At 39.2% G+C, this 26,631-nt stretch overlaps 2 protein-coding genes across 4 annotated transcripts in view; both read left to right on the top strand.

The window, feature by feature from the left end:
- The window catches only part of strip2 (striatin interacting protein 2), a 33,680-nt gene extending 13,682 nt beyond the window's left edge, over positions 1 to 19,998 (top strand). Inside the window, exons 6-22 of one of the 2 annotated variants that reach the window (XM_058417567.1) lie at positions 3,709 to 3,777; positions 4,259 to 4,365; positions 4,444 to 4,571; positions 5,277 to 5,465; positions 6,788 to 6,838; positions 8,448 to 8,680; positions 11,636 to 11,701; positions 11,891 to 11,954; positions 12,713 to 12,784; positions 12,870 to 12,944; positions 14,419 to 14,516; positions 14,614 to 14,740; positions 16,073 to 16,173; positions 16,275 to 16,341; positions 16,435 to 16,539; positions 16,745 to 16,949; positions 18,265 to 19,998. In XM_058417567.1, the coding sequence (XP_058273550.1) occupies positions 3,709 to 3,777; positions 4,259 to 4,365; positions 4,444 to 4,571; positions 5,277 to 5,465; positions 6,788 to 6,838; positions 8,448 to 8,680; positions 11,636 to 11,701; positions 11,891 to 11,954; positions 12,713 to 12,784; positions 12,870 to 12,944; positions 14,419 to 14,516; positions 14,614 to 14,740; positions 16,073 to 16,173; positions 16,275 to 16,341; positions 16,435 to 16,539; positions 16,745 to 16,949; positions 18,265 to 18,515 (2,008 nt within the window). In that variant the 3' untranslated portion in view covers positions 18,516 to 19,998. The remainder of the gene's footprint in view (positions 1 to 3,708; positions 3,778 to 4,258; positions 4,366 to 4,443; positions 4,572 to 5,276; positions 5,466 to 6,787; positions 6,839 to 8,447; positions 8,681 to 11,635; positions 11,702 to 11,890; positions 11,955 to 12,712; positions 12,785 to 12,869; positions 12,945 to 14,418; positions 14,517 to 14,613; positions 14,741 to 16,072; positions 16,174 to 16,274; positions 16,342 to 16,434; positions 16,540 to 16,744; positions 16,950 to 18,264) is intronic. The other variant, XM_058417568.1, reaches the window with a different exon arrangement.
- Positions 19,999 to 23,951: 3,953 nt separating this feature from the next.
- LOC131370183 (small lysine-rich protein 1) lies at positions 23,952 to 24,858 on the top strand. Of its 2 annotated transcripts, none has more exons than XM_058417353.1 (3): positions 23,952 to 24,060; positions 24,272 to 24,315; positions 24,493 to 24,858. In XM_058417353.1, exons 2-3 carry the CDS (start codon positions 24,313 to 24,315, stop codon positions 24,769 to 24,771), a joined length of 282 nt encoding a protein of 93 aa, XP_058273336.1. In that variant the 5' UTR covers positions 23,952 to 24,060; positions 24,272 to 24,312; the 3' UTR covers positions 24,772 to 24,858. The 2 variants fall into 2 exon arrangements, with proteins under 2 accessions (XP_058273336.1, XP_058273338.1); XM_058417355.1 differs by having other exon boundaries at positions 23,980 to 24,060; positions 24,248 to 24,315.
- The last annotated feature ends 1,773 nt before the right edge of the window (positions 24,859 to 26,631 follow it).

Raw genomic sequence — 26,631 nt, 5'->3', positions numbered from 1 at the left:
AAACCGTGAGATATGTCAAGATGAATAATGAATTGGTTTATAATCGCTTCACGGCGTTCTGAATTAAAATGTAATTGAGTGGGAGAGAGAAAAAGGTTTAAATACTGCAGTGCAAGTCTTGCCATCTGAACCCAAAAAGCTGTTATTCAGTGGATACAAAATCTCTCTCTCTCTTTCTCTCTTTCTCTCTCTCTCTCGCTCTCTCTCTCTCTCTCTCTCTCTCTCTCTCTCAGTCCCTCTCCACTATGGGTAAGTGCCTTTGAGTGCAGTTCAAAACCAAGTTGCCCTTGCATTAGTATGCTCTGCATTCAAGCTCTTTAGTGTTGTTCTGCTCCCCTGGCTGTCAGCTGTTACTGCAGCAGAGGAAACACAGCTGCGTCTGAGCTTTTGTGCTGATACATATTAATCAGGCTTGCTCGTCTGGTTAATTTGAGGTTAAAGGAGATTATAAATGTAAATTGAAGATGGTGTATATGGATGTGTAACCATTAAATGGCACAGTAAAGCTAGTCCTATGTTCTGTACGCTGTATTTACACGAGCTGTCCTTAGAAAGTGTAGCCTAGCATGCTTTTTATGCTAATATAAATTAAAAAAAGATGCCATAAGCACACATTAACAACTCTGTAACCACTGACCTCAGTTTTTACTATCTTAATATTGAACTATAAAAATGTAGAGTAAGACAAGACTGAATTTAAATAAAAAGATTTGATTATCTAACAAATTATTAAACTCTAAGGAGGAGTTCTGAATCCAAATCCAGAGCTATCAGTGTCCTGGTCAAGTATTTGTGTCTGTTCCCAGGGTGTAACAATACCCCCGAAGTTCTCTGTTTCTGAGTGGCAGAGTTAATGTAGTATCACAAAGAAATTCACAAATTGATTTGCATATTTTCTACAAATGTGTGTGGTTGTGGTCTGTAGTAATAGGGCTGAGCAAATGAAATATCTGATACTACCTTAAATGTAATGGAAAACAAATTGTGTTTGCTATTTTTTCGAATTATGTTGAATGTCATTTTCTGTAAATATGTATATCACAAATGTCATTACACTATATTGCCAAAAGTGTTGGAACACCCTTCCAAATCATTAAATTCAGGGGTTGGTCTTGTCCCCTTAGTTCCATTGAAAGGAACGAGTGAAAGGGATGACCCCTTCCTGTTCCAACATGACTGCACATCAGTGCACAAAGCAAGGTCCCTGAAGACATGGATGAGTGACTTTGGTGTGGAGGAACTTGACTGGCCTGCACCTCAACCTGATAGAACACCTTTGGGATTAGTGCAGAGACTGCGAGCCAGACATTCTTGTCCAGCATCAGTCCCTGACCTCACAAATGTGCTTCTAGAAGAATGGTCAAAAATCCCCATAAACACACTCCTAAACCTTGTGGAAAGCCTTCCCAGAAGAGTTGAAGCTGTTATAGCTGCAAAGGGTGGGCCAACTCCATATTAAATTAATTTGCATGTGAAGGCAGATGTCCCAGTTTTGGCCTGACTCACAGTCTCTGCTCTAATTCATCCCAAAGGAGTTCTATCGGGTTGAGGTCAGGACTCTGTCAAGTTTCTCCACACCAGACTCACTCATCCATGTCTTTATGGACCTTGCTTTGTACACTGGTGTGCAGTCATGTTGGAACAAGAAGGGGTCATCCCCAAACTGTTCCCACAAAGTTGGGAGCATGAAATTGTCCAAAATGTCTTGCTGAGCCATTAAGAGTTCCTTTTACTGGAACTAAGGGTCCAAGCCCAGCACCTGAAAAACAACACCTGAATTCAATGATTTGGAGGGGTGTCCCAAAAACTTTTGGCAATATAGTGTATCAGTGACTGTAAGTAAGTAAATAAAATCTGAAACATTATTTTACAATTTATGACACAATTCTGATATTGAAGACGTCTTAAATCCAAAAGGGAAATCCAAAAAAAATAGAGAGAAATATTAGAAAAGAATTACTACAAGATTGCAGTGCATTACTGTCTGACTTGTGCCAGTTGCTTTTGACCAGTTGGTCTCTGTGAAATGTAAAAGTGTAACCAAATTCAGCATGGGTGTTTAGTTATTACACAAGACAGTTGGCAATGAACAAACAGTGAAACGTGGGATCATGGATTTGTTAATGTACAATGCTATACTGTGCGATTTGTTTGTTTTTGCTTGCCCCTTGAGCTGTGATCCACAACAAAAAGAATGCACTTTTAAACACAGGTATTTTCATACTGAATTATATGTAGCATGCTGGTAACTGAGGAAAAACACTAAGTGTGAACACAGCCTCAGTCTGTGATTTGATTCTGTTAAAGTGATCTGCGTTGCTCGCTGAAGCGTGCCTGGGTGTCGAGTGGTCAGGTGAAATCAGGTGTGCTGGAGCTGGACAGGAGACGGATGTTAGAAATCTCCTGAGCCCTTTAAATGACATGCTGCTGGTCTGGAGGCACTCACTGCTAGTCTTATTCAATAAACTTCATTATTTCCTATTATCCCACAGTGCTGCTGATAAGTTCTCAATTCTTAGGTATAAGGTGTTGATAAATTAACAGCAGCACTGTCAGTAGTGCTGACCGGAATACAGTTCACAGCTTTATATTATAGTGCGTATGTAAAGTCTAGTACATTATCGTTTATAGTTACAGCTCACAGGGACTTGTATGGCAGACAGTTGACATAATCTAATCTACTGGCTGTAATCATAATCTACTGACTGTATTTGAAGATGTATTGTTATTTAATAAAGAAAAACCTATAATCATTGATATGGTGAAGGCTTCTCGAAGGAGACACAGAATTTACCTTCTCAGGAAAGCCTTCAGAACAAAGAAGCTTTCTTTGTAGCGTGATCAGCTGCATACTTTTCATGTGCCTGAGGATCCTTTCCTAAAAGCTTGTTAATTGTTAAATATTTGTATATTTTATAGAGAATTACTATTGTAACCAACAGATGAACTGATTAGATTTTGAAATTGATGCAAAGAAAGTTAGAGTCAGATGTCTGAAATTGTTTTTGTGAACTATTTTCAACTTTTATTTTCAACATTTTTAAACAATTGTTAACTTTTTTCCCAAATTAGTAATGAAAGGATTAGACATCCTAGATCCTGTTGGCATTGAGTTATGTAATATATATATATATATATATATATATATATATATATATATATATATATATATATATATATATATATATATATATATATCCTTATTACTGCAAGAGAGTGACAAAAAAAGAGCCTGCTGCAAGCAATGTCTTTTTTGAGCTGTTTATTACGCAAGTGTTACTTATTTTGTGAACATTTCCAGAAATGAAATGTAATTATAATCTGATGAAAAGCATGACATGTCATCCTTTAATTCATTTAAAAAATGTAATCAGTGGCAATTTGCCGTGGTATAAGAGAAATACACTGGGCTGTGCTGAACACATTCAGTGTTGTAATGAAGTTCTGCATCACACCATCATCTTTTTAATCTTCTGCATCGTTATTTAATTAAGGTTTTATGTAAATGTTTTGTCTGCAGCTATGAATAACGTACATTTATTTTCTTTTTTATTAAGTGTGTAAAAGAAAGGTGCTGTACAAATACTAGATGCTGACATTTTCTCTGACCCAAGAATTATGTAAGATTTTTAGTGAAATGTTTAGAGGCAGTTTGAATTTATATATGTTTTTTTTTTGTGTGTGTGTGTGTGTGTTTCTCTCAAACAGTAATAACCAGGCATGTAGCAGTGCTGTAAGGAAACCTGCCATATCCCTAGCAGACAGCACTGAACTCAGGTGAGAAACATTCTAGAAATAATTTCAGCAATGATATAATCTTTCTTTCAGTCTTCTCCTAAAGACACACACACACATGCACACACTACACACACATGCAATCACCATCTCATCCATCCCTCAGTTCTCCTCTCCCCACTCTATTAGACCGAGCCCTGTGGGTGCAGAAGAGGGACTGCTCAGATTATTGCTTGCTAAATCCGGCCTCACCTGTCAGTCCATCTCTGATTGCTGTCCTCTTCCTGCACTTCTCATCCCGATGCCATCACTCCTCTAGTTGATTATACGCTTGGTGGGAAATCCCTCTAGGCAAAAGGGCTAGAATTAGAGACCTGCTGCTTTTTTGCCATGTTAATTAGGCAGCCTAAGACACGGGGTGAATTCTGATGAGACCTTAATAGAAAGGTTTCATAAACATCCCAAGGCACACACCATCTCACACACAAATCTATGAAAATCATTAAAAATGTGTGTTGCGCAGGGTTCTACTGAGCATCATGTATCTCATGGTGGAGACGATCCGGGTGGAAACAGGAGAAGACAAGCCGGAGTGGCTGAAAGCTCGAGAGTCCTTCAAAACCGAGCTGGGTGAGTGTGCATGTGTGTGTGTTTTTGTGTGTAAAATTGACCTTGTAATCTATGATTAACCTGCCTTCTCCATCATAGGTTCGCCACTCTACAATGGGGAGCCCTTCGCCCTTCTCCTCTTCACCATGGTAACTAAGTTCTGCAGCATGAGCGCCCCCCACTTCCCAATGAAGAAAGTGCTGCTGCTGCTGTGGAAGACCGTACTGGTCAGACTTCATCTCACACACACACAAACACACATGCTATTCCATTCTATTCTGAGACATGGCGCTCTATTTTAGTGCAGGTGTTCTCATGTTCCAGAGTTCATTTTTTAAGTTCCTATTTTCGTGATCAGAAATAAACATATAATAAGCACGTTAGAGATTGTGACATTTAAAATCTGCCAGCGGTGTTACTGTCAGTGTTTCAGTTTTTGGTGATTGTTGTGTGTATCACTTCTTAGGATTATCTTTATTAGGCAGACATAAAGCCCATGTGGTATTTATCAAATTTAAAAGACTTTTTGTCCTACTGCTAACAACCCAGCCTTGTGAATGTACACCACACATTCATCAGCTAGTTTTAATGGAACAAACAGAGAAAGGAACACATTCTCTAAGAGGAGCTGATTTGATTGGATATGACAGCACACACTTTTAGATGGTTTTAAATGAAAATCCTTATTGCAGTTAAACTGTTCATGGTTGGTTTACTGAATTCTCACATTCCGGACAGAAATATGTCATGCGTATCAATGCCAAGACCTTATGCCTTTATTTGCACTTACTTGACTTTTGTATGACTACAATGATCCATTGACAATCAAGATTGTCATGACTTGATGATGACACAATTAATGACAGCTAGGTCAGATACGTTAACAGATTTTTCCACTGAACGTTGTGTGTGTGTTTGTGTGTGTATTTTAGTTCACTCTGGGTGGTTTTGAGGAGCTGCAGGAGATAAAGGTTAAAAGGAGAGAGAAGCTGGGTCTGCCACCGCTCCCTGAGGACAGTATTAAAGTCGTCCGGAGCATGAGAGCAGCCTCACCTCCAGCTACTGCCATGGAGCTTATTGAACAGCAGCAGCAGCAGAAAAGAGGACGCCGGAGTCGCAGGGTATAACACACACACACACAAACACACACACATGCAACAGTATATGATTTTTTGATTTTTATCAAACAGAACATGTTTAAGAGATCAGTGCTAATAGAGAGAGCAATTTGTATAATTGAGAGACACAAGACACAATTTTGCCATGAAAACGCAGCTGTTTTTGCAGATCAACAACAATCCATTTTATAATGTAAAAGAAAAATGTGGAATGAGTACACAGCACCGCATTGTCGCACTTCCTTGGTGTATATAAAGGTTTCTATTTAGCACCTTAAAGGCTTGTTCCTCTGGGGAAACCTATAAAACACTCTGTATGTCACTACAACAGATCAACTCTGTTTTAGAAAAAATAGGGTTGAAAATTTTTGTCAGTAAACATGGCTAAGAACTGCATACTTTTGTAGTAAGAGGCATTAACTTGTTCACCCACCATTAAGTGCTTCAGTAAAAACTCTCTCAAATCTAGGATTTCATAAACCTTTTTTTAATCCAGTGAATTTCTTGCTCCAGAAAAGCTCATGATATTAATGGTGCACTGAATTGCATATGAAAGTGTAAAAAACAAAAGATATCAGATGCTCTGTATCTAGTGGTCAGAGGCTGTGACTAGATGCTATGGTAATAAACAAAAGATCTTATACACGAACACTGCACTCTAGCATCAGTTCACTTATGATCAGACTAGTTATTGTACCGCATGCAAAATGTAGCACAGTAACTGAAATTCTCATATGTTGACCGCACACTACAGAATGCTGATGTCAACCTGAACACTGTGTGACTTATGAGTGACAAAGACTAACTGTTACAATATAATGCAGATTTTGGAGAAAAAAAAGTATATAAATGAAACACACACACACACACCACCTTACAACTTATTATATTTACTTCTTAGCAATTATAACTAACCAATCCTGAAAATAAAGCTCATACACTTCCTGCATGCCTGCTGTACTATATATTACAAACCAGCATAAGCCTTATACTCACTCTACACACACACTTACACACCAGCAGCAACACAGCTGCTTTTTTTTCCTCACTGCAGCACTTACTGACTTGTCATTTACACGTTGCAGTAGCACTGCAGTACCAGTGCCACGATGTGAGTGAAATCTAGTAATATTCTCACTGACCTGTCTGCCTCGTATACAGCGTACACGAGAGGACCTTATTCCTGTTAGATCTCATCTTCTCTAACCTTTCAACCCTGCTGTCTCTCTCTCTTTCTCTCTCTGTTTTTTCTCACCCTCTCTCTGTCTGTCTCTCTCTGGCTTTCTCTTATTGCTCATCCCCGTTTCTTCCTTGTGTTCCTACAGAGTGCCTTTGTTGATAGCTTGGAAGGAGACAGTCCCTTTGCCAAGAAGCAGGTCTTTACCCAGATCCCCTTTTGTGTGCATTCTCTCTGTCTTGGGCTGTTGCACTCCTCCTCTGTCCTCCCTCATTCACTGCAGTTTGCTCTTTTGAGTATAAGCGAAGGCCTTCAGTGGTGAGAGGTCTTAATAAGCATTAAGGCATAAAGCTGGCTGAAGTGTGTAGTAAATGTGCCAGACATAAGCTCCCTTTCTGTCTCTGCCTCTGTTCTGTCCTTCACGTTCATGTCTCTCCATCTCCACCTCGTTTTAGGCCTGAAACTCATATATATACACACCCACTAGCAGACTAGCTAGCAGAATGGCTTTCTTCATAGGCAGCAGCCGGTCATAGCTGATTCATAGCCACAGCACTACAACCACCTGACCAGCACACACACGCCCATGCATCACACCAGTGAATAGAAAAAAAGACACACACTCGCACACACACACACACATACACACACACACACACACACACAAACCTGTTCCACTAATGCAACCCATGCCTGATGCTTGCTCTGGACTTTTCCATTCATCCATTTGAACAGCACTAGTGATAAGGAACTTGATATGTTTGTGCCTTTGCTGAATGAAACATGCACCACTGGAATGCACAAAAAATTAGTGTGAAATTTTTGCTGAAGTGTGCTGGGACACAACAAGGGTTCATATTCTGCCTGGAGCTCAATGGATTGGTAAGTCTTTGACATGGACTCTAACCTGAGGAGTTTCAAGAGAATATCATCTGAGACAAAGATGGATTTCAGAATTCTGGCGTGAGGGAAAATGGAAAGAAAAGTGACTCTGTTAGCAGGAAGAGTGACTGTAAATGTCACCCTGATGTTAGTCTCTCTCAATGTTGTCATGCCACAGTTTCATGTGCACTGTTTCATTTGAATTCCCCATATTAACATTTTAGTTTAACAAACTTTAAACACCGAACTCAGGTTAAATTTGCTTGTTTTTTCCCCCACTGTTCCTGTGGATCACCAGACCTCCCCCAACCAACTGTGAGGTTTAATCTTTCCATTGGTTCCTGGGTCTGCCCCAAGCAGAGGGCATTCTCATAAGAGGCCCAAACCACATCAATTGTCTCCTCTCAAATCAGAGGAACAGCAGCTCTACTCCAAGTTTCTCTTGGATCAACAAGCTCCTCAAACTTTTCATTTTATTATATACAATTTAGAAATATTTGGAAAAGTTCTAGATCTTCTTCACTGTAATCAGGTATTTATAACACGGGATATATATATATATATATATATATATATATATATATATATATATATATATATATCTTACATGTGATACTAGTACTGAGGTTTTTATTTGGAAAATTAGCTGGTTTACTTTATAAATGCTTTTCATTAATGCTCCAAATTCCATAAATCTTTGGTGAAATGAACCTTTTTTGTAACAAAGCAAAGGAAACTTTGAGAGTTTGGAAACATTTGACTGGAGCTGTTTAATAACGACAATTGACAATTATTTAACATTAGACAAAACCTCAGTTCTAGGTGGTTCGCTTCACAGAGAGACTCAGCATCAGGGTGTATACAGACCCTTTAGGGTGTGTTTAGTTGTATGAAGGTGGTCAACACATATTCTTCCTGTCCTGCAGCCTCTGGTCAAGCAGGACAGCCTGGACACATACAACGAACGTGACCCCTTTAAAAACGATGATGCTCGTGACGAGGAAGATGATGCCGAGGATGTGGATAGTGGAATAGAGGGTGAGGTTGATCCCCTTGACCGTGATGTCATCATCCAGCCCCCTCCTCCTCCCCCTCCTTTGCGGCCTCCTACTGAGAGAGTGACCTTCCCTAAAGGGCTACCGTGGGCACCTAAAGTCCGGTGAGGCAGAACCTCCACTCTCCACTATCACACTTTTCTGACGTTTTCTGACTAGTGCTTAGCTTGTTACTGATGGTTTTGTCTATTTTTTATTAACCAACTTCTCTGCGTTTTATAAATTGTGGTAAAGAGAACATGATGTAGTGACTGGAACAGATCTGAATGTTGGTACAAACTCACATTAGTGTATTCTGTCTGCTGTAGACAGGTTTTACCCTGTCACTGTGCCAATTCTGGAAAGGAGCAAGCTTACTGAAGTCTGCACCTGGGACATGAATTATGTATGACTGTGTGGGCTGGAACATGAGAGAGAGAGAGAGAGAGAGAGAGATGCATACAGAAAGAGAGGAAGGATTTGATGCTAATATGGCTGTGAATACAGTCCTGGGCTTAACAAAAAGCTTGGTTTACAAATATGTTCATCCATGAAATGTAGCTCAGTGGGCTGTACTGCCTGCTTAATGCAGGAAGAGAGAGACGGACAGAGAGAGAAACAAAGATAGGCAACTGATGAGACTTAAGTGTCTAGCATAGTAATGAGATATTGTCTGCAAAACACTCAGTGATGCCCACATTCTGAACAGTGGGTCTGGTTAATAGAAAAATATATCAAATGCAGGATCGGATTTGTGATGAGAGTTTGCCGTTTTTCAGTTAAAACTAAAAATAAAAGAATCACTTTACAGCCACTGTCCCTATTATGATCCTTTTTGGTTTGGCCATTATATCCAATAAGGTGGGTATTATCAGTGTTTTTTTATTACATCCTGTTTGTTCTTCATGTCAATTTAGCAGATTAAGAATGAGCAAAGCACATGCTCACATGCTAAGGAAGCAGTTAGGTAGTAACATACACTATATTGCCAAAAGTATTCGCTCACCCATCCAAATAATCAGAATCAGGTGTTCCAATCACTTCCATGGCCACAGGTGTATAAAATCAAGCACCTAGGCATGCAGACTGTTTTTACAAACATTTGTGAAAGAATGGGTCGCTCTCAGGAGCTCAGTGAATTCCAGCGTGGAACTGTGATAGGATGCCACCTGTGCAACAAATCCAGTCGTGAAATTTCCTCGCTCCTAAATATTCCACAGTCAACTGTCAGCTGTATTATAAGAACGTGGAAGTGTTTGGGAACGACAGCAACTCAGCCACGAAGTGGTAGGCCACGTAAACTGACGGAGCGGGGTCAGCGGATGCTGAGGCGCATAGTGCGAAGAGGTCGCCAACTTTCTGCAGAGTCAATCGCTACAGACCTCCAAACTTCATGTGGCCTTCAGATTAGCTCAAGAACAGTGCGCAGAGAGCTTCATGGAATGGGTTTCCATGGCCGAGCAGCTGCATCCAAGCCATACATCACCAAGTGCAATGCAAAGCGTCGGATGCAGTGGTGTAAAGCACGCCACCACTGGACTCTAGAGCAGTGGAGACGCGTTCTCTGGAGTGACAAATCGCGCTTCTCCATCTGGCAATCTGATGGACGAGTCTGGGTTTGGCGGTTGCCAGGAGAACGGTACTTGTCTGACTGCATTGTGCCAAGTGTAAAGTTTGGTGGAGGGGGGATTATGGTGTGGGGTTGTGTTTCAGGAGCTGGGCTTGGCCCCTTAGTTCCAGTGAAAGGAACTCTGAATGCTTCAGCATACCAAGACATTTTGGACAATTCCATGCTCCCAACTTTGTGGGAACAGTTTGGAGCTGGCCCCTTCCTCTTCCAACATGACTGTGCACCAGTGCACAAAGCAAGGTCCATAAAGACATGGATGACAGAGTCTGGTGTGGATGAACTTGACTGGCCTGCACAGAGTCCTGACCTCAACCCGATAGAACACCTTTGGGATGAATTAGAGCGGAGCCTGAGAGCCAGGCCTTCTCGTCCAACATCAGTGTGTGACCTCACAAATGCGCTTCTGGAAGAATGGTCAAAAATTCCCATAAACACACTCCTAAACCTTGTGGACAGCCTTCCCAGAAGAGTTGAAGCTGTTATAGCTGTAAAGGGTGGACCGACGTCATATTGAACCCTATGGATTAGGAATGGGATGTCACTTAAGTTCATATGCGAGTCAAGGCAGGTGAGCGAATACTTTTGGCAATATAGTGTATGTAGAATATTAGGTGCAGCAGTTTCACCCATCAAAAATGGGAATGCAAACATCACAAAGCAAAAGAAATGACCCCAAAACATGTATGATAACCAGTTTACCAGTGGCAGATGTACAGAATTAATCAGCGACTCAGCAAGTCTGATTGTTTTTAATATTTAAATGTGTTGATTTTGCACTCTATACAACAAGGTAGCTGTATTAAAGCTCAAAATCCAAACAAATACTGATCTGCTTTTAGGGTTCCCTTAACAGCCACACCCCCCAGCCCCTCATCTCATCTAATCATCTCTCTCCACCTATCCCTATCTTCTGCATCCTCAACACTTGCACCCACTCGCTTCATATCCTCATTTATTCCATCCATATACCTCCTCTTTGGCCTTCCTCTTTGCCTCCTGCCTGGCAGCTCCATGTCCAACATTCTCCTACCAATATACTCACTCTCCCTCCTCTGAACATATCCAAACCATCTTAATCTGGCCTCTCTAACTTTGTCCCCCAAACATCCAATTAGAAGAGTAAAACACTTGCTTTTATTAGAAATTTGGGGTAGTAATGGTGTCATTTTTGGTATTTTTTTTCCTATAACAGTACACTTCTGTTGTGTTTTATTTCTTACTTAACAAAGTAGGCTATGTGTTTTTTTTTCTTGTCTGGTGTCTGTGCTCCCTATCACTTAAACCCACCTTCCCCTTTTTGCACTTCACACCCAGGTCATCAACATCACACTCTCAAGCAATTTTCACTTTCTCTGCAGGACTTCTCATGATGTTCATCTACTGCTTATATGTGCATCTTTTTGCTGTATCTGTGCTTAAGAACCTTCCTCTTCTCTTTTCTCCTCCATAGAGAAAAAGACATCGAACATTTTCTAGAGACCAGCAGGAACAAGTTTATTGGCTTCACCCTGGGAAGGTGAGTCTGGGCTTACAGCCCCGCTCAGCTCAGCTTAACCTCCTGCCTTAATGAGAACTGGACAATAACATTGTTAATGATGATGGCTTTATCCTGAGACACTCCAATACAGTGTGTGGTAGTCTAGTAAGATATATAGCATAAATGGCTTGTTTTCATTTGAAAAATTCTATTTCATTAATTTTTTAGTGATACAGAGACCCTGGTTGGTTTGCCCAGACCCATTCACGAGAGTGTGAAGACACTTAAACAAGTAAGGCATGTTTAAACAAAAGTTAAAATCCCTCAGCCATGCTGTTTTATTTATCCTTGCAAATTTCTTTTTGAATTTGGCCACAATAGTTGTCAGTATATCAGGGTTTCACAGATCTTCACAGGTCCAACAGGTCTTCACTAAGGCAATTTTGAGTTAAATGATTAGAGAGAACTTTATACACATTGCACCAACTAGAGTTACTCTTGGGTACAGTCTGTCTCAGTCAGACACTAGGATTTTCAGTGCATCAATAATTGGACATTTAGCCTACATGCATGTCTGGCGGTGGAAGGTCTCCTAAGAACCCAGACAAAACCCACGTCATGTTGAGAGCATAGTAAACCCGGGGATGTGGGAGTTGTCAGTCGTACCCAGCATCTGTGTTTATAAGCAAAATGGCTTTTGGTGCTAGTCAAGAATTAAATTGCTAATTCATTCTTCCAGTAATGGAAAAGTAATTATTGCAACAGTGAAATTCCAAGACTAAAGACAGCAAGACTGAGCATGGCATTAATACTGAAAAGAGGTCCTAAACAATTTACTTCCAGTTTAGTTTCAATTTAGTTAGTCTTAATAATTAATAACGATTATTAGAAAAAGATCACTGAACTTTTTGGGGTAGAATGAAAGTGAAAACTAATATTCCAGATCTCAGTGTTAGACCAGCTGCAGTCCACCGATATGTCTTTAGGTCTGTAGGTCTCCTCTATCACCATGGTAATACACTCTTCCTCTCTAACTTTTGCCTTTCACAGCACAAGTACGTCTCTATCGCCGAAGTTCAGATCAAGCGAGAGGAGGAACTGCAGCAGTGCCCCATGACCTTGGTGAATGTTTATTAATGCAGTTTTATGCACATGTAGTAGCTGCTAGGGTTGTCAGTCTCACTCACCTAATGCTCTGATTGGCTAGGGGGAGGAGGATGTGGAGGAGACATCTGCAGAAATCCTATATGTAGGAATGCTTCCGAGCCTTTCTCAGTATGTGGTGAGTGTTTCCTATTCATACTCCATTTGAGTCTGTGTTAATATATCTGCTATGGGAGATTACACTACAGTAACTTGGCTGCTTACTCAGTGTTAAAATAGGTTCGATTTTTTCAGACAGGTCAATTAAGCCAGATGGTTTAATTTAAAAGGTATGTATAAGAAATTAGATGCATGTCTTCAGAAATCATGGATTATCACCACAAACTGTCTTATCTTGGGGCAGGGATATGCAGCCTGCTTGTGAGGTTTTAAATCATTGTTTTCATCACTAAAGCTAGTCAAAGACTGCTTTTACTGGACATTTGACTGATAATGTGTAATACAAATGATGTAATAGTCTCAGCACTGTATACATTACAGCAGGGGTCTAATCATATCTGGTGTGAAGGGACTGGTGTGTATGCAGGTTTTCATCCCAATTAAACAGAAGCCACGCTTGAATCTAATGAAACTGAAGGTCAGATGATTAAACATGTGGTATAAGGTGTGGTTCCTGCTTCATTGAAATGAAAACCTGTACCAGTGCCGGCTTTGTGCAGATAAAACTGGACACCACATAGAAGGGCATAAGGAAGAGATTAGTGATGTGGTATTTCTGATTAATCTTATATCTATTTTAGTGTCTGTAGAATATTTGTCTTTAGGTATGGTATGTTTCTGTTACCAGAGTCGCACACAGCTCACAGCATGATAAACTGATTGAATTGAATCTACATTATTTTTATTTTTCCATCCAATTCAACCTCCCTGTAGATCTACCTCTCAATAAAATCTAGTATTGCATTCAAGCTTTTGCCCCACGAGGCTCACTTCCCAGTTTTTGAGAACTTTGTTCCAGTTTTTGACCATTTTCCGTGAACTCAAAACATTCTCCAGTTACCTTGGCAGAAAGCAAAGCTGGCACATCAGTGCATCTTTCAAGCATCACAACACTGGCCAACACACTGTGAATGTGAAATGGGGGAAGGTCAGGGCTTCTAGACAGTGTCAGTTAATATTAGAGACATCAGAACAGTTATGCAAATATTGATTGATTGATTATCTGCCATTTTTATTATGAAAAACTACCGCTCTTTTGGTGCATTTTGGATGATGTCCCAGTGTATTCTAAGATACAATGCAATCATAGGTTAAATCTGTGAAAGCCGACAGATCTGTTCCAGTCATTTCAATATTTATTATTAGTATTTTCCATCTCCCATGATTTCATTTGAATTCCTACCATATTATTACTCATCTGGTATATTACGTAGTGTATTTGCTTAAAAAATGTATGCAGGGTCAGGAACCTAATTGCTCTGCTAGATAGTGAGAAATTCAAGGAAGTTCTCTCAAACCAAAAATGGACCTGTTTTTCTGTGAATTTTCTCCTGTACATCACCAAACTGTTCTTGCTGTTCTAATTCATCTAATTAATCTGACAGCAGTTCTGGCAGAAAATTTTTCATGTGTTTCCACTGTTATGTTTTTAGATTGCCCTGTTGAAACTTCTTCTGGCTGCAGCTCCAACCTCTAAGGCTAAGACAGACTCCATCAACATCCTGGCCGATGTTCTGCCTGAGGAGATGCCGTAAGTGCATACACATGCACACATACACACATATACACACATTAGTACTACAGAGCACTGTTTAATACCTTACATGTGTTACATGTGCTGGAAACAGCATCACTGTCCTCCAGAGTATGAAGCTTGGCATTGATGTGAATAGACATAAGGAGATCATTGTCAAGGCCATTTCTGCGCTGCTGCTCCTCCTACTGAAGCACTTCAAACTTAACCATATATACCAGGTCAGAAACTCTCTCTCTCTCTGTCTCTCTCTCTCGCCCTCTCTTCATCTCTCTGTCTCTGAAAATCCCTCTCTCCCCCTCTCCTTTTCTATTTTCTGGTTCATTTATCTTTCTTTTTTTTTCCTCTCACCACCTATGGCTAACAGATCCTGTGCACTGCTGATAGGCACACAGTCAAGCTGACATTCAGCTCTGGCAGTGACAGAAGTGAGAGAGAGATAAATGTATATCGGCTTCTCTGATGAAGGGCACATTTCTCATATTCTTCAGTGAGGGGATTTAGGTCCTATTTTCAGGAAGCTTACATGTCCCCTGTGACACACTGACTGCAGCAGAGACGATTATACGCTGCCTTTTTCACCTGGCCTGATAGAGCAGTCAGGTCTTACTAAATCTGAGCCTTCCAACATGAAAAAGCTCTAAAACAGGAACATGAGAATGAAGATGAAAAATAGACATGGATTTTGGGGAAAGAAGAAGAGGAAAGAACAGAGTGTTCTGGGCTGTGATTCACATAGTCTTGTCAGAATGCTTTATCCTAATCCTGTATGATCTGAGAGATTTTATCCCCCAGTTATGGAAAAATATGATATTTGGAGTGTGCTGTATAGTGAGTTACAGAAATGTGTTGGACTGATGCCATCTACTGGAAGAGAATGAAAGAGACAGTGAAGAGGAATTCAGAGTTTTGGTGTGATCTTTACTGTAATAGCTCTCAGCTTGTTTTTGTCTGAGGACCATTGAGGTGTTTACCGATAGGTTACACACTTAAGGCAGCTTTATTATCTTTCTAATTCATTTGTGGAATAGACTATGTCTTTATCCACTAAAACAGGAAATGTGCAACAAATGCTAAAGCCACATTAAAACATATAAGTTTAAGTCTTATCTAAATCTTACTCCAGCCCCAAAACTAGACATTATTTTTCTGGGAATCTGCCTCATAGCTCCAGTGTTCCCGAGCAGACACAACTCTAGACTACAAGCTTATTTTATAATTCATTTAATTTTATGTATTTATTTCATTTTAAATCTAATTCAAGTACTACATTCAAGTACTTCCTTTCTAATGAACCACAGGCCTTGTGAATTGCAGCATGGTGTAGCTCTCTCTATGTTTTCTAACCAGAGTAATAATTTTATATTTAATAATATTGTAATAAAGACTTTTATTACAATTACAAATGCTGGAAAGAGACAAACATATAAATTACATGATGATTAATGAGGATGTTCAGATCAAGCCTGTGTCCTAAAATGTGTTTGATAAAGTTTGATAAATGTCAGGTTTATTAGGTGAACTAATGTCTATGTTTCTATTGTCCTGCCCAGTTTGAGTATGTATCCCAACATCTGGTATTTGCCAACTGCATCCCTCTCATCCTCAAGTTCTTCAATCAAAACATCATGTCTTATATCAGTGCTAAAAACAGGTAGGCCATGTTTAGGCCTGCGCTTCTCTGTGATCAAAAATTTGACAATAATATATGTGTGTTTACTCCATATTTAATCAGTATGTGTGTTCTGACTGCAGTATCTGTGTGCTGGATTTCCCTCACTGTGTGGTCCATGAGATGCCTGAACTCACTGCTGAAAGCCTGGTAATCCCAACACTTTATAGATTCTTTCTCAGTGCTGTTCATTTGTAAAAATGTCTAATCAGGCATAATCATGTGTATGGTGTGTATTAACAGGAAGCTGGAGATAATAATCAGTTCTGCTGGCGGAATCTGTTCTCATGCATCAACCTTCTACGGATCCTCAACAAACTCACCAAGTGGAAGCACTCCAGAACCATGGTGAGAAAACAAATATTGCATCAAGGCGACAAAAATCATGTGCTTGAGAGGCTCTTCATCCTACTTGAAGCAACCCAGTTCGACTTGTCAGAAAATTCTGAAGGCCTTCATATATTGAGTTAGTCATGAAAGAGCAGTGAAAGCATTACTCATTGGTGTCATGTATTTCAAAGCTGTTAGAAGCTCATTTCAAACTCCTCTCCAGATGCTGGTGGTGTTTAAATCTGCTCCAATCCTGAAGAGGGCACTAAAGGTCAAGCAAGCCATGATGCAGCTTTATGTCCTCAAGCTCCTCAAGATTCAGACCAAGTACCTGGGCCGCCAGTGGAGGAAGAGTAACATGAAGACCATGTCAGCAATCTACCAGAAGGTCCGGCATCGACTTAATGATGACTGGGCTTATGGGAATGGTAAGAAACATAGTGTTCTTATACAGAAAGGGTCAAAGTTACTTGTATTAGGTTACAAATGATCCACTATGTCGACCCTGAACAAGGAGCAGCCGAAAGAACCGAAAGAGGTTTAGGTTACAAATATCTCAGCTTCAAGCAGCAGCCAAAAAATCTTCTTGCCAAAAAAATCAGTCCACTTGAATGGGAACAAATGTAGGACAAACCTAGGAAATATAAATGTGTGGTCACTCTACATGAAAAATTTCTTTGACGAATATGGGTGGCAACCAGATATGACATCATGCACTAAGGTATTGAGGTTATTTTTATCCACACATCATGGCTTACAATAAAATATAAAATATATAATATACACCATCTCTTCCTGTATGCTGTGCCACTGCAAGCTAGGCAGCTTCTATTTTTATGTTCATTTTATATTCTTTTAAAATGACCCTGCTATTATCAAGGCCTCCTCCATCTTTAATTTTATGAAGAGGTTATGCTGTGATGTTCTACGGTCATGCCTTTTCACTTGATACAAATTCATAGGTCAGAGTTTACCAACCTTGCTGCATTTCCAGGGTGCATTATTTGACAATTATGTGTATGAATGGAAGTCAGTAGAATGAAATGTGTAGTGGGACCGCACCTTAAGCCAACATAAAACAATTTTATAATCTGTGTTAGTATCAAATGCTAACAGAACCAAAACTGGACAACTGTAGCTGAAAGTCATATACCAGCTAGTAATCATTCTGTCTAGTAGTGCTTCTGAAAGCCAGAAGGAAATTTCTCATATTTGTTACTACTACAGTGATCAACAATTTTCTCTGAAATCCTTGATAGAAAAGGCAAAGGCTTAAAAACGAAGCCAATTGACACATTTCAAGTTGGCCAATTATGTTAAGTAAAACCTTGACACTAATTATCAATTATCAATATAATAGTAGCTTGTTATTGAGTAGCTTGATATTGGTGGTATTGAGCCTGAGAAGTCATTGCAATAAGGTCTCAAGTAATTTTTATACCATGCTAAAACTGCAAATTATTCTGTCTCACATTACCTCAACATTACCACTGTGTTCACTTCAAAATTACACACACAATGTGTGTTAATTTGAATTTTCTGATTTTTAATGATGTGAAAATCCAGTGAGACCTTTGCTTCGGATCAAAAGTCATACACAGATCAGGTTAAAAAATTCACAGTGTATTATTTTATTGTTAGAAAAATGCAGGCAGAAATTCTAACTCTACCACAATATATTACTGTCAGACTAAAGCAAGCCTTTAAAACACACTGATGTTCCTCTCTCTATTTATCTTTCAGATATTGACGCACGGCCGTGGGACTTTCAGGCGGAGGAATGTGCTTTGCGGGAGAGCATCGAGAAGTTCAATGCACGGCGATATGATAAGAACCAGAACAGTGAATTTGTCCCGGTGGATAACTGCCTGCAGAGTGTGCTGGGCCAGCGAGTTGAGCTGCCCGAGGACTTCCACTACAGCTATGAGATGTGGCTGGAAAGAGAGGTCTTCTCTCAACCCATCCAATGGGAAGGGCTGCTGCAAGCCCAGTGATGCATCAAGACGTGAACTAGACAACTTTTTTGTGGGTTCACAATCATCCCACATGTACAGACGAACACGAATGCAGACAGAGCACATGTGCCAGTGCTTTTCTTATTGTAAATGAATGCTTGTAAATAGAGATATCTTCAAATGCAGCATACGGGTTTTGCCATGATAACCCGTTTTATTTGTGAAACATCATCCTGTGTAAATGTGTACTTCTGATGACAGAATGAAGGACAACATGTCCTCCATTTAAACCTTTACATTGTATAAAAACAACCATTTCAATTATGAATACAATAGAAGTAAGTATTATAAGTATGTTCTACAAAAAGAGTGAAGGTATTTATTTATTTATCTATTCTTTTCAAATTTTCTCAGTCTGGAACTGCTGATAAAACTTATTTTTGGTGCATATTCACATATGTATATAGAACAAAAAAAAGAAATGCATGTTGTCGAGTTATAAAAGAGTTTGTTTAAAAAAAAAAAAAAAAAGGAAAAGAAAAAGCCCAACATAGCAACCATAAACAGTACTCATGTGTCAGCAGGACAGGAAGAACTAGTCCTTACAGATTAATGCCAGAGACTCTCTCTCACGTTTTGCATGAAGTTTCTCACTCCCATTCACTGTGTACTAGAGAAACGTCCTTGAGAAAGTCACGCTTCTTTTTGTATGTCAGATGTCAGAGCTTCCTACCATACTGAAAACTTAGAATGAGCTCTAACAGCGCAACACAGAAGCACAGAAGTGTCCTTGGTGAATAGCATCACCCTCTTATAGCAAGGTTCCAACATAACGGTGCTGGTTTTTAACACGATTTTATCCATCTCCTCTCTCTCTTTTTTTTCCTCACCTCTCTCTTCTTGCTCTCACTTAGTCACGATTAAATGACACGAAAGAAAAGTTTTTGTTTTAATACTAAACTTTGTTCAACCGAAAGAGGATTTTATATGCTTCATTTCCAAAATTGTTTTCTATGATTATTTTTTATTGTTTTGTTAAAAATCATCAGAATACATTTTGTGTCCTGACATACCTGCCAAGAATAATTGCAGTCTAATGCAATTTTTGATTCTTTGTTTAAAAAACAAGCAAACAAACAAACAGCAATGTTACTGTACAGCATATGACACTATGAAGAGCCTAACCTGTAAATGTTTCAAACTGTTGTGGAACACATTTTAACCTTTTAATAAGCTGCACCTATTAATAGTGTCTTATGTATTCTCCGATATCACTGTCACATAATTTAAAAATATGACCTTGAGATGTAATGTAATTATTTCTGTTATTTCTGGGCTCAAAACAATATATTACATGCTTTGACTGATGCATCTGTACAGAGATAAAAAAAAGATCCAAAATAAGGGAGCAATACCATCTAGTGGCTGCACAAAATGGAGAAAATAAATCTTGTAATTATATTGTTACATATTGCACTTGCAATATACCTTAATATATTAAAACAAATTGCTATGAACTTAATGAGCCCATGGCTAATGTCTGGTCTCCATTATTCTAAAGAAAATTAGGGATTGTTCAAAAGCTAAGATTCCCTGACACATTTGGAACATCTGAAATTGGTCAGGATGATCACTTAACTGCATGTTTTGCATAATGCATAATTTGGTAGTGTCAGAACTGCAAGGGCCAATATTGTGATTTTGTAGCCCGAGAGACATAAATTGCTGTGCCAGATTTGGTCTTGGTATCAAAATGTGCAAAGCACGTCTGCTTATTCCAGATGCATGGCAATAATGTAACATAGGAACACTTTAATTTCACATTACAGTTCACATTTCACAGTGAAAAGGTTGATAGATGTCACCTTGTCAATGGCTGGCTTATAAAAAGAGTCGGTCCTTTTAGTTCTAACAAGTGAGCCATTTGAATTGAATTGAAAAGTGAATAGTATATATATATATATATATATATATATATATATATATATATATATATATATACACCGATCATCTTTAAAATTATGTGCACTGAGAGGTGAAGTGATTATCTCCTATCACTGATTATCTCCTCATCATGGCACCTGTTAGTGGGTGGGATATATTAGGCAGTGAACATTTTGTCCTCAAAGTTGATGTGTTAGAAGCAGGAAAAATGGACAAGCATAAGGATTTGAGCGAGTTTGACAAGGGACAAATTGTGATGGCTAGACGACTGGATCAGAGCATCTCCAAAACTGCAGCTCTTGTGGGGTGTTCTCGGTCTGCAGTGGTCTGAACCTGGTCTGCAGTATCTATCAAAAGTGATCCAAGGAAGGAACAGTGGTGAACCTGTGACAGGGTCATGGGCAGCCAAGGATCATTGATTCAAGTTTGGAGTGAAGTTTGGCCCGTGTGATCCGATCCAACACATGAGCTACTGTTGCTCAGACTGCTGAAGATGTGAATGCTGGTTCTGATAGACAGAATACACAGTGCATCACAGTTTGTTGTGTATGGGGCTGCATAGCTGCAGACCAGTCAGGGTGCACATACTGACACCTGTGCAACACTGAAAGTGTCAACAATGCGCATGTGAGCATTAGAACTGGACGACAGAACAATGGAAGAAGGTGGCCTGGTCTGATGAATTACGTGGAGCCCATGCTTCGATGGGTCAGGGCTGTTTTGGCAGCAAAAGGGGGACCAGCACAATATTAGGCAGGCAGTCATAATGTTATGCCTGTATAACATTATATCTTCATCAGTTCCTAAGGAGTGCATCGACATGCTCCAGTCACGATTCAATTCACAATACTGGATTCACATAAACTGATGCAATTTGCATCTCTCTCTCATTTTTAAGAAATTTAACTGAAGAAAAAGTATGACTGAAAAGACTCATAAACAAAAAACACAAACATGTACACACCCCTCTTACTGATAACTGAAACTCAAAAGCAAAGCAGCTGAAAAGAAAAGGTTTGAGTGAAGAAAAGAAGGGTTTAATTCTGGCTGTAGTGGCAGAGCAATACAGTGAGCATCAGGTTGCTACCATCGTTAAAATGTCAAAGACAGCTGTTCATAAGAACAGGATAAAGCTGCAGACATTGGAGACAATAAATCTAGCGACCATCAGAGGGCGAAAACAACTTTCCACTGACTCGGATGACTGCCAACTCATTTGAATGTCACTCAACAACCATAGGATGATATCAAGTGACCAACAAAGGTGAGGACGGTTTGAAACAGGCTCCTAGAGGCAGGGCTGAAGTCATGCAAAACTGGAAAAAAGCCGTTCATCAATGAGAAGCAAAGAAGAGCCAGAGAGAGGCCTGGAGAGGCCTACAAGTCACAGTGTCTCACAACCACTTTGGTGGAGGATCGGTAATGAACTGGGGTTGCTTCAGCCAGGCTGGAATTAGGCACCTAAGTCTTTGTGAAGGGTGCATGAATCAAGCCACATACAAAGTTGTCCTAGAAAACTTGTAATCTTCTGCTCTGACAATGTTCCCCAAATCTGAGGATTGGTTTTTCCAGCAGGACAATTCTTCATGCCACACAGCCTGGTCAATCAAGGTGTGGATGGAGGCCAGCCCATGGCCAGCCCATTCTTCAAACCTGAACCCATTCTGAAAACCTCTGGAATGTGATCAAGAGGATAGATGGTCACAAGTCAGCAAACAAAACTGAGCTGCTTACATTTTTGTGCCAGGAGTGGCATAAAGTCACCTAACAGCAGTATGAAAGATTGGTGGAGAGCATGCCAACACGCATGAAATCTGTGATTGAAAATCAGGCTTATTCCACCAAATATTGATTTTTGAACTTTGCCTTAGATAAATAATTAATATTGTGTGTTAAAAAATGAATATGAGCTTGTTTTCTTTGTATTATTTTAGGTCTGAACACCTTTTTTGTTATTTTGACCAGTTGTCATTTTCTGCAAATAAATGCTCTGAATGACAAAATTTGTAATTTGGAAGAAATGTTGTCAGTAGTTAATAAAAAAATAAATAAAAACGATTATTTTACTCAAACACATACCTACACATATCCTTCATAGCCAAAGTCAAAAGTCAAAGAAGCTTTATTGTCACTTCAACCATATATAGCAGATGCAGTACACAGTGAAATGAAACAACGTTCCTCCTAGACCAGAGGTGCTACACAGAACACAGACAAAGTACAGTGACGCAGACTAACATAGAGCTAAACATAGAGATAAAAACTAAACTATACTTAAGGTGCAATAAAAACTAAACTATACTTAAGGTGCAAGAAATAAACTAGACATACAACAGAAGTGCACAGGATGACAAGACAAGACAGTGCAGACAAACAACATATAGACTGAGTCTTTATTATAACACTGATACTATTAAAACTGTGATGCAAAATTCTCTAACACTCTTTAGCTGAACTTTTTATTACACTACCAAATGTCAGTGGAAAACCTTGGTTTAAAATGAAGCCCTTTAACCACAAAGTGTGGTCATGTCCTCATTGCCCAGGCCTAGTTAGCATGATGAATTGTAAGGTGATTATAGTAGCTAACATTGACAGTCAGTGATGACATGGTTAATATTTGGCTAGCCAAGACAGAAATTTTATCTTTAATTACAGGTACAGAGCAGACTGAAAGCAAGAAAACAAGTGCTCATGCCCTGAAGAAATAGCATGATATATATGTATTAGGGGTGCAGTAAAAAATGTTCTGGGGGTGGGGTGGGGACAGGGTGTAATGATGTCATAGTACACATTATATACTTATATATAATGTATACTAATACTAATATACTATATTTGGGGATGTCCCCTTCCTGTTCCAACATGACTGCACACCAGTGCACTCCAAACTGTTCCCACAAAGTTAGGAGCATGAAATTGTCCAAAATGTCTTGGTATGCTGAAGCATTAAGAGTTCCTTTCACTGGAACTAAGGGGCCAAACACAACTCCTGAAAAACACCTGAATTCAATGATTTGGAGGGGTGTCCCAAAACATTTGGCAATATAGTGTATATACATACATGCACCGACACCCTGGATCCGGCCATGGGATACAGACATTTCATTTCCTTAACGTCTCATAATGTTAGTTTCTCATTGTAGGTAAATACTTCCACCAGAATTATGCTGTCTATACTGCTGATTTTGGTCTTGCGGTTAGTCAGACAGTGAGGATGACAGAAAGGCCAGTGTGTGTCCAGACTGTTTGTTCTAAGCAGACCATTACCTATTAAGCAATTTTCTTTTCAGGTACATAATCATAGGCAGCTATGCAATTAACAATAAACGTCAATTTCTTTTACTGTTTTTCCGAGGTATGGGTTTATGTTTTTTTAATTATTATTGTTATTAATCATGCACTAACAGATTACTTTAAAGAAATACAGTTTAATATTATACAAACCTATAATTCAGATATTAGAAAGTTTTTTGGCTATTTTTATTTTTTTGTGGGAGGAGCTCGGAGCAGTGGACCCGCCCCAAATCTCGCCGCCTTTGAGCTCAAAATCATGGAGCGCGCGTGTCTCCTGGACAACCCGATATACACAAAGCTGTTCCGCGGAGAATAAGAGCTCCTGGTGCAATTCTCCTCTCAGGTAAAACTGTCTTTCTATAAAGAATAATATGTCGTCTGATTATTAATAATTGCTTTAATCTGCAATGGCTGTGAAAAGTGACAGTTTTACGTAGCGCATGCGCATTTATAGGTTCACGTCATAGAATGTGAATGTATGTATACTGAATGTATGTACACTGTGTTTGTGTGTGTGTGTTATTCTTAAGGGATTTCCACCGCTTTCTTTACAGATCGTCTTCAGTACTCACCTGAGAAAAGCTGACACTTGAGAATGGTAAGTCAGCATAACATTTGGATATAATTTTATTTTTTGGTCATGAGAATTCAGAAAAAAGACTAGAAAATGCTGATGCTACTGAGCAGATTAAGCCTCTATGGTATACTATTACTAGACAATTTAATGACATGGATGACTGAAAACCCTAATGTGCATTTCTCACTGTTTTTACAGCCTACAAGAACCAAAAAATCCAAGTCTCATAGTGCCAAACCAAAAAAAAAGAGTGACAAAAAGCGCCCATCTAAGAAAAGGTCAGCGAATACAGCATGCTCGAAGCCAGCAGTGGATATTCTGAGCCCAGCTGCCATTGAGAACGCCTACTACATTTCCCACAGTGCAGTGGACTGTCTGGAGTTCAGAGGCTTTAGCTGGCCTGAAGCCACTAAGAAAAAAAAAGGAAAGGGACTAAAAAAAAAAAGCAAAACAAAAAATGAGAATGCCTTAATGTAAATTATAAAAAATATCAGCCGTAGATATTCTGTATATATGATTCTGTCAGGTAGATCAATTTTAAATATATGCTGTATATTTGTTAATGGATCCAATCTTTCACACACATATATGTAATGCCAATGCTAACTGCTGTATTTCTGAGATAATAAAAGATTAAATAATGAAAGTTTTGGCACTAAATTACATAATTTCCAAATCCATTCACTGGCCTCTTCAAATGTTGATATTAATTAATGACCACTTATTTTGGTATCATATTCTGTTTTTCACGCAGTGACATTATTAGACTCTATGTTGGAGAATTGTCCATATTCTACAAATACAACCAGGACAGGTCGCCAGTCCATCACAGGGCCACAAATAGACGGACAACCACACACTCACACCAATTGGCAATTTAGAATTACCAATCAACCTAATGTACATGTTTTTGGACTGTGGGAGGAAACCAGAGTACCCGGAGTAAACCCACACAGGCACGGAGAGAACATGCAAACGCCACACAGAAAGGCCTCTGCCTGTTCGAACCTGGGATACAAACTCAGGACCTTCTTGCTTTGAGGCAACAGTGCTAACCACCAAGTCACCGTGCTGCTCAGACAAAATCAAATAAATCAACAGATGAGAACTTCATTCTTTCTGTGCAGAAGGAGAGTGATGATGAATATTTGTGTTTGTATAGAAAGGGTGCATACAAGTGTCTCCATAGAAGTTAATAAAAGCTAATTAACATTTGGCTAGCCAAGACAGAAGGTCTAAATTTCAGGTACATAGCAGAGAAAAAGTAAAGGAAAACCTGTTTTTCACAGTGGGAAAGAAATATGATTAGATTTAATGTTGTAGTTACATCACATTTCACAAATCACATTTATTTCTGCTCACCCATTTGTGAGGATAATGCATCATTACATTTCTTTTTTGATTGTTAAAAGTAATGCACCTCACTCACAACTATATTTTTAACCTCATTCTAAAACTATTTATAACTGCATCCTGAGATGCTTTCCTGTGGTAAACTGTGGGTATTTTAGTTACTGTTGCTTTCCTGTCAACTCGTCAACTGTCAACACAGTTAGCAACAGTAGTATAGTGGTTATTTAGTAGCTGTAGCCTTCCTTTCAGCTTTACTCTAAACACTCTCACCAATAAGGCTATTCACTGTTTTTTCACACCATTCAATGTGAAAAGTTACATGTGGCTGTTGTACATGAAAATCCCAGGAAATCAGCAGTTTCTAAAACCAGCCTGTCTGGCACCAACCAACCAGGCCTGGTCAAAGACACAGATCATATCTTTTCCTCATTCTGAGGTGTGAACGTTACTGAAACTCTTGCACCATGCCTACACGATTTTATTCTCCGAGCAGCCGAGTCATGATCGGCCATTTATTTTTGCAGTAATGAGCAGGTTGGTGAGCGTAGGTTACAGTTTGCATTGTGTATGGGTTGCTGGTTGAAACATATACACCTGAATTTTGTGTCCCAGTTCAGCCCTGAAGGGCATGAGTGATATTTCACAATAAAAATTTAACAGGAAACAGATTAAATGTGTGTTATGCTTTGTAATAAATGGAAAATTGCTAGAATTGAGAAATTGCCATGGTACAAGGGGAATAAAACACCATAGGATTTGCAGTTATTGGAAAATTGACAATTTCAGTGTTGGTAATGACATCACACCACTCAGTCATTATTTTCTTATAAAGCCCCATTGTTTGATTCTCTACAATAAACAACTCTACTGAGATCATTAATCCATCTATACTTACCACTGCTAACAAACTTTGTGCAAGAAAATGAACTGTTCATATTCATATCAACAGTTTAAGGCTCCTAAAATCTGCCACAGCTATATAAA

This window comes from Hemibagrus wyckioides, linkage group LG19 (assembly GCF_019097595.1).
Source record: "Hemibagrus wyckioides isolate EC202008001 linkage group LG19, SWU_Hwy_1.0, whole genome shotgun sequence".
NCBI classification, from domain to species: domain Eukaryota; kingdom Metazoa; phylum Chordata; class Actinopteri; order Siluriformes; family Bagridae; genus Hemibagrus; species Hemibagrus wyckioides.
Note: the sequence above shows the minus strand (reverse complement) of the source record. Positions and strands in the feature narration are given on the sequence as shown.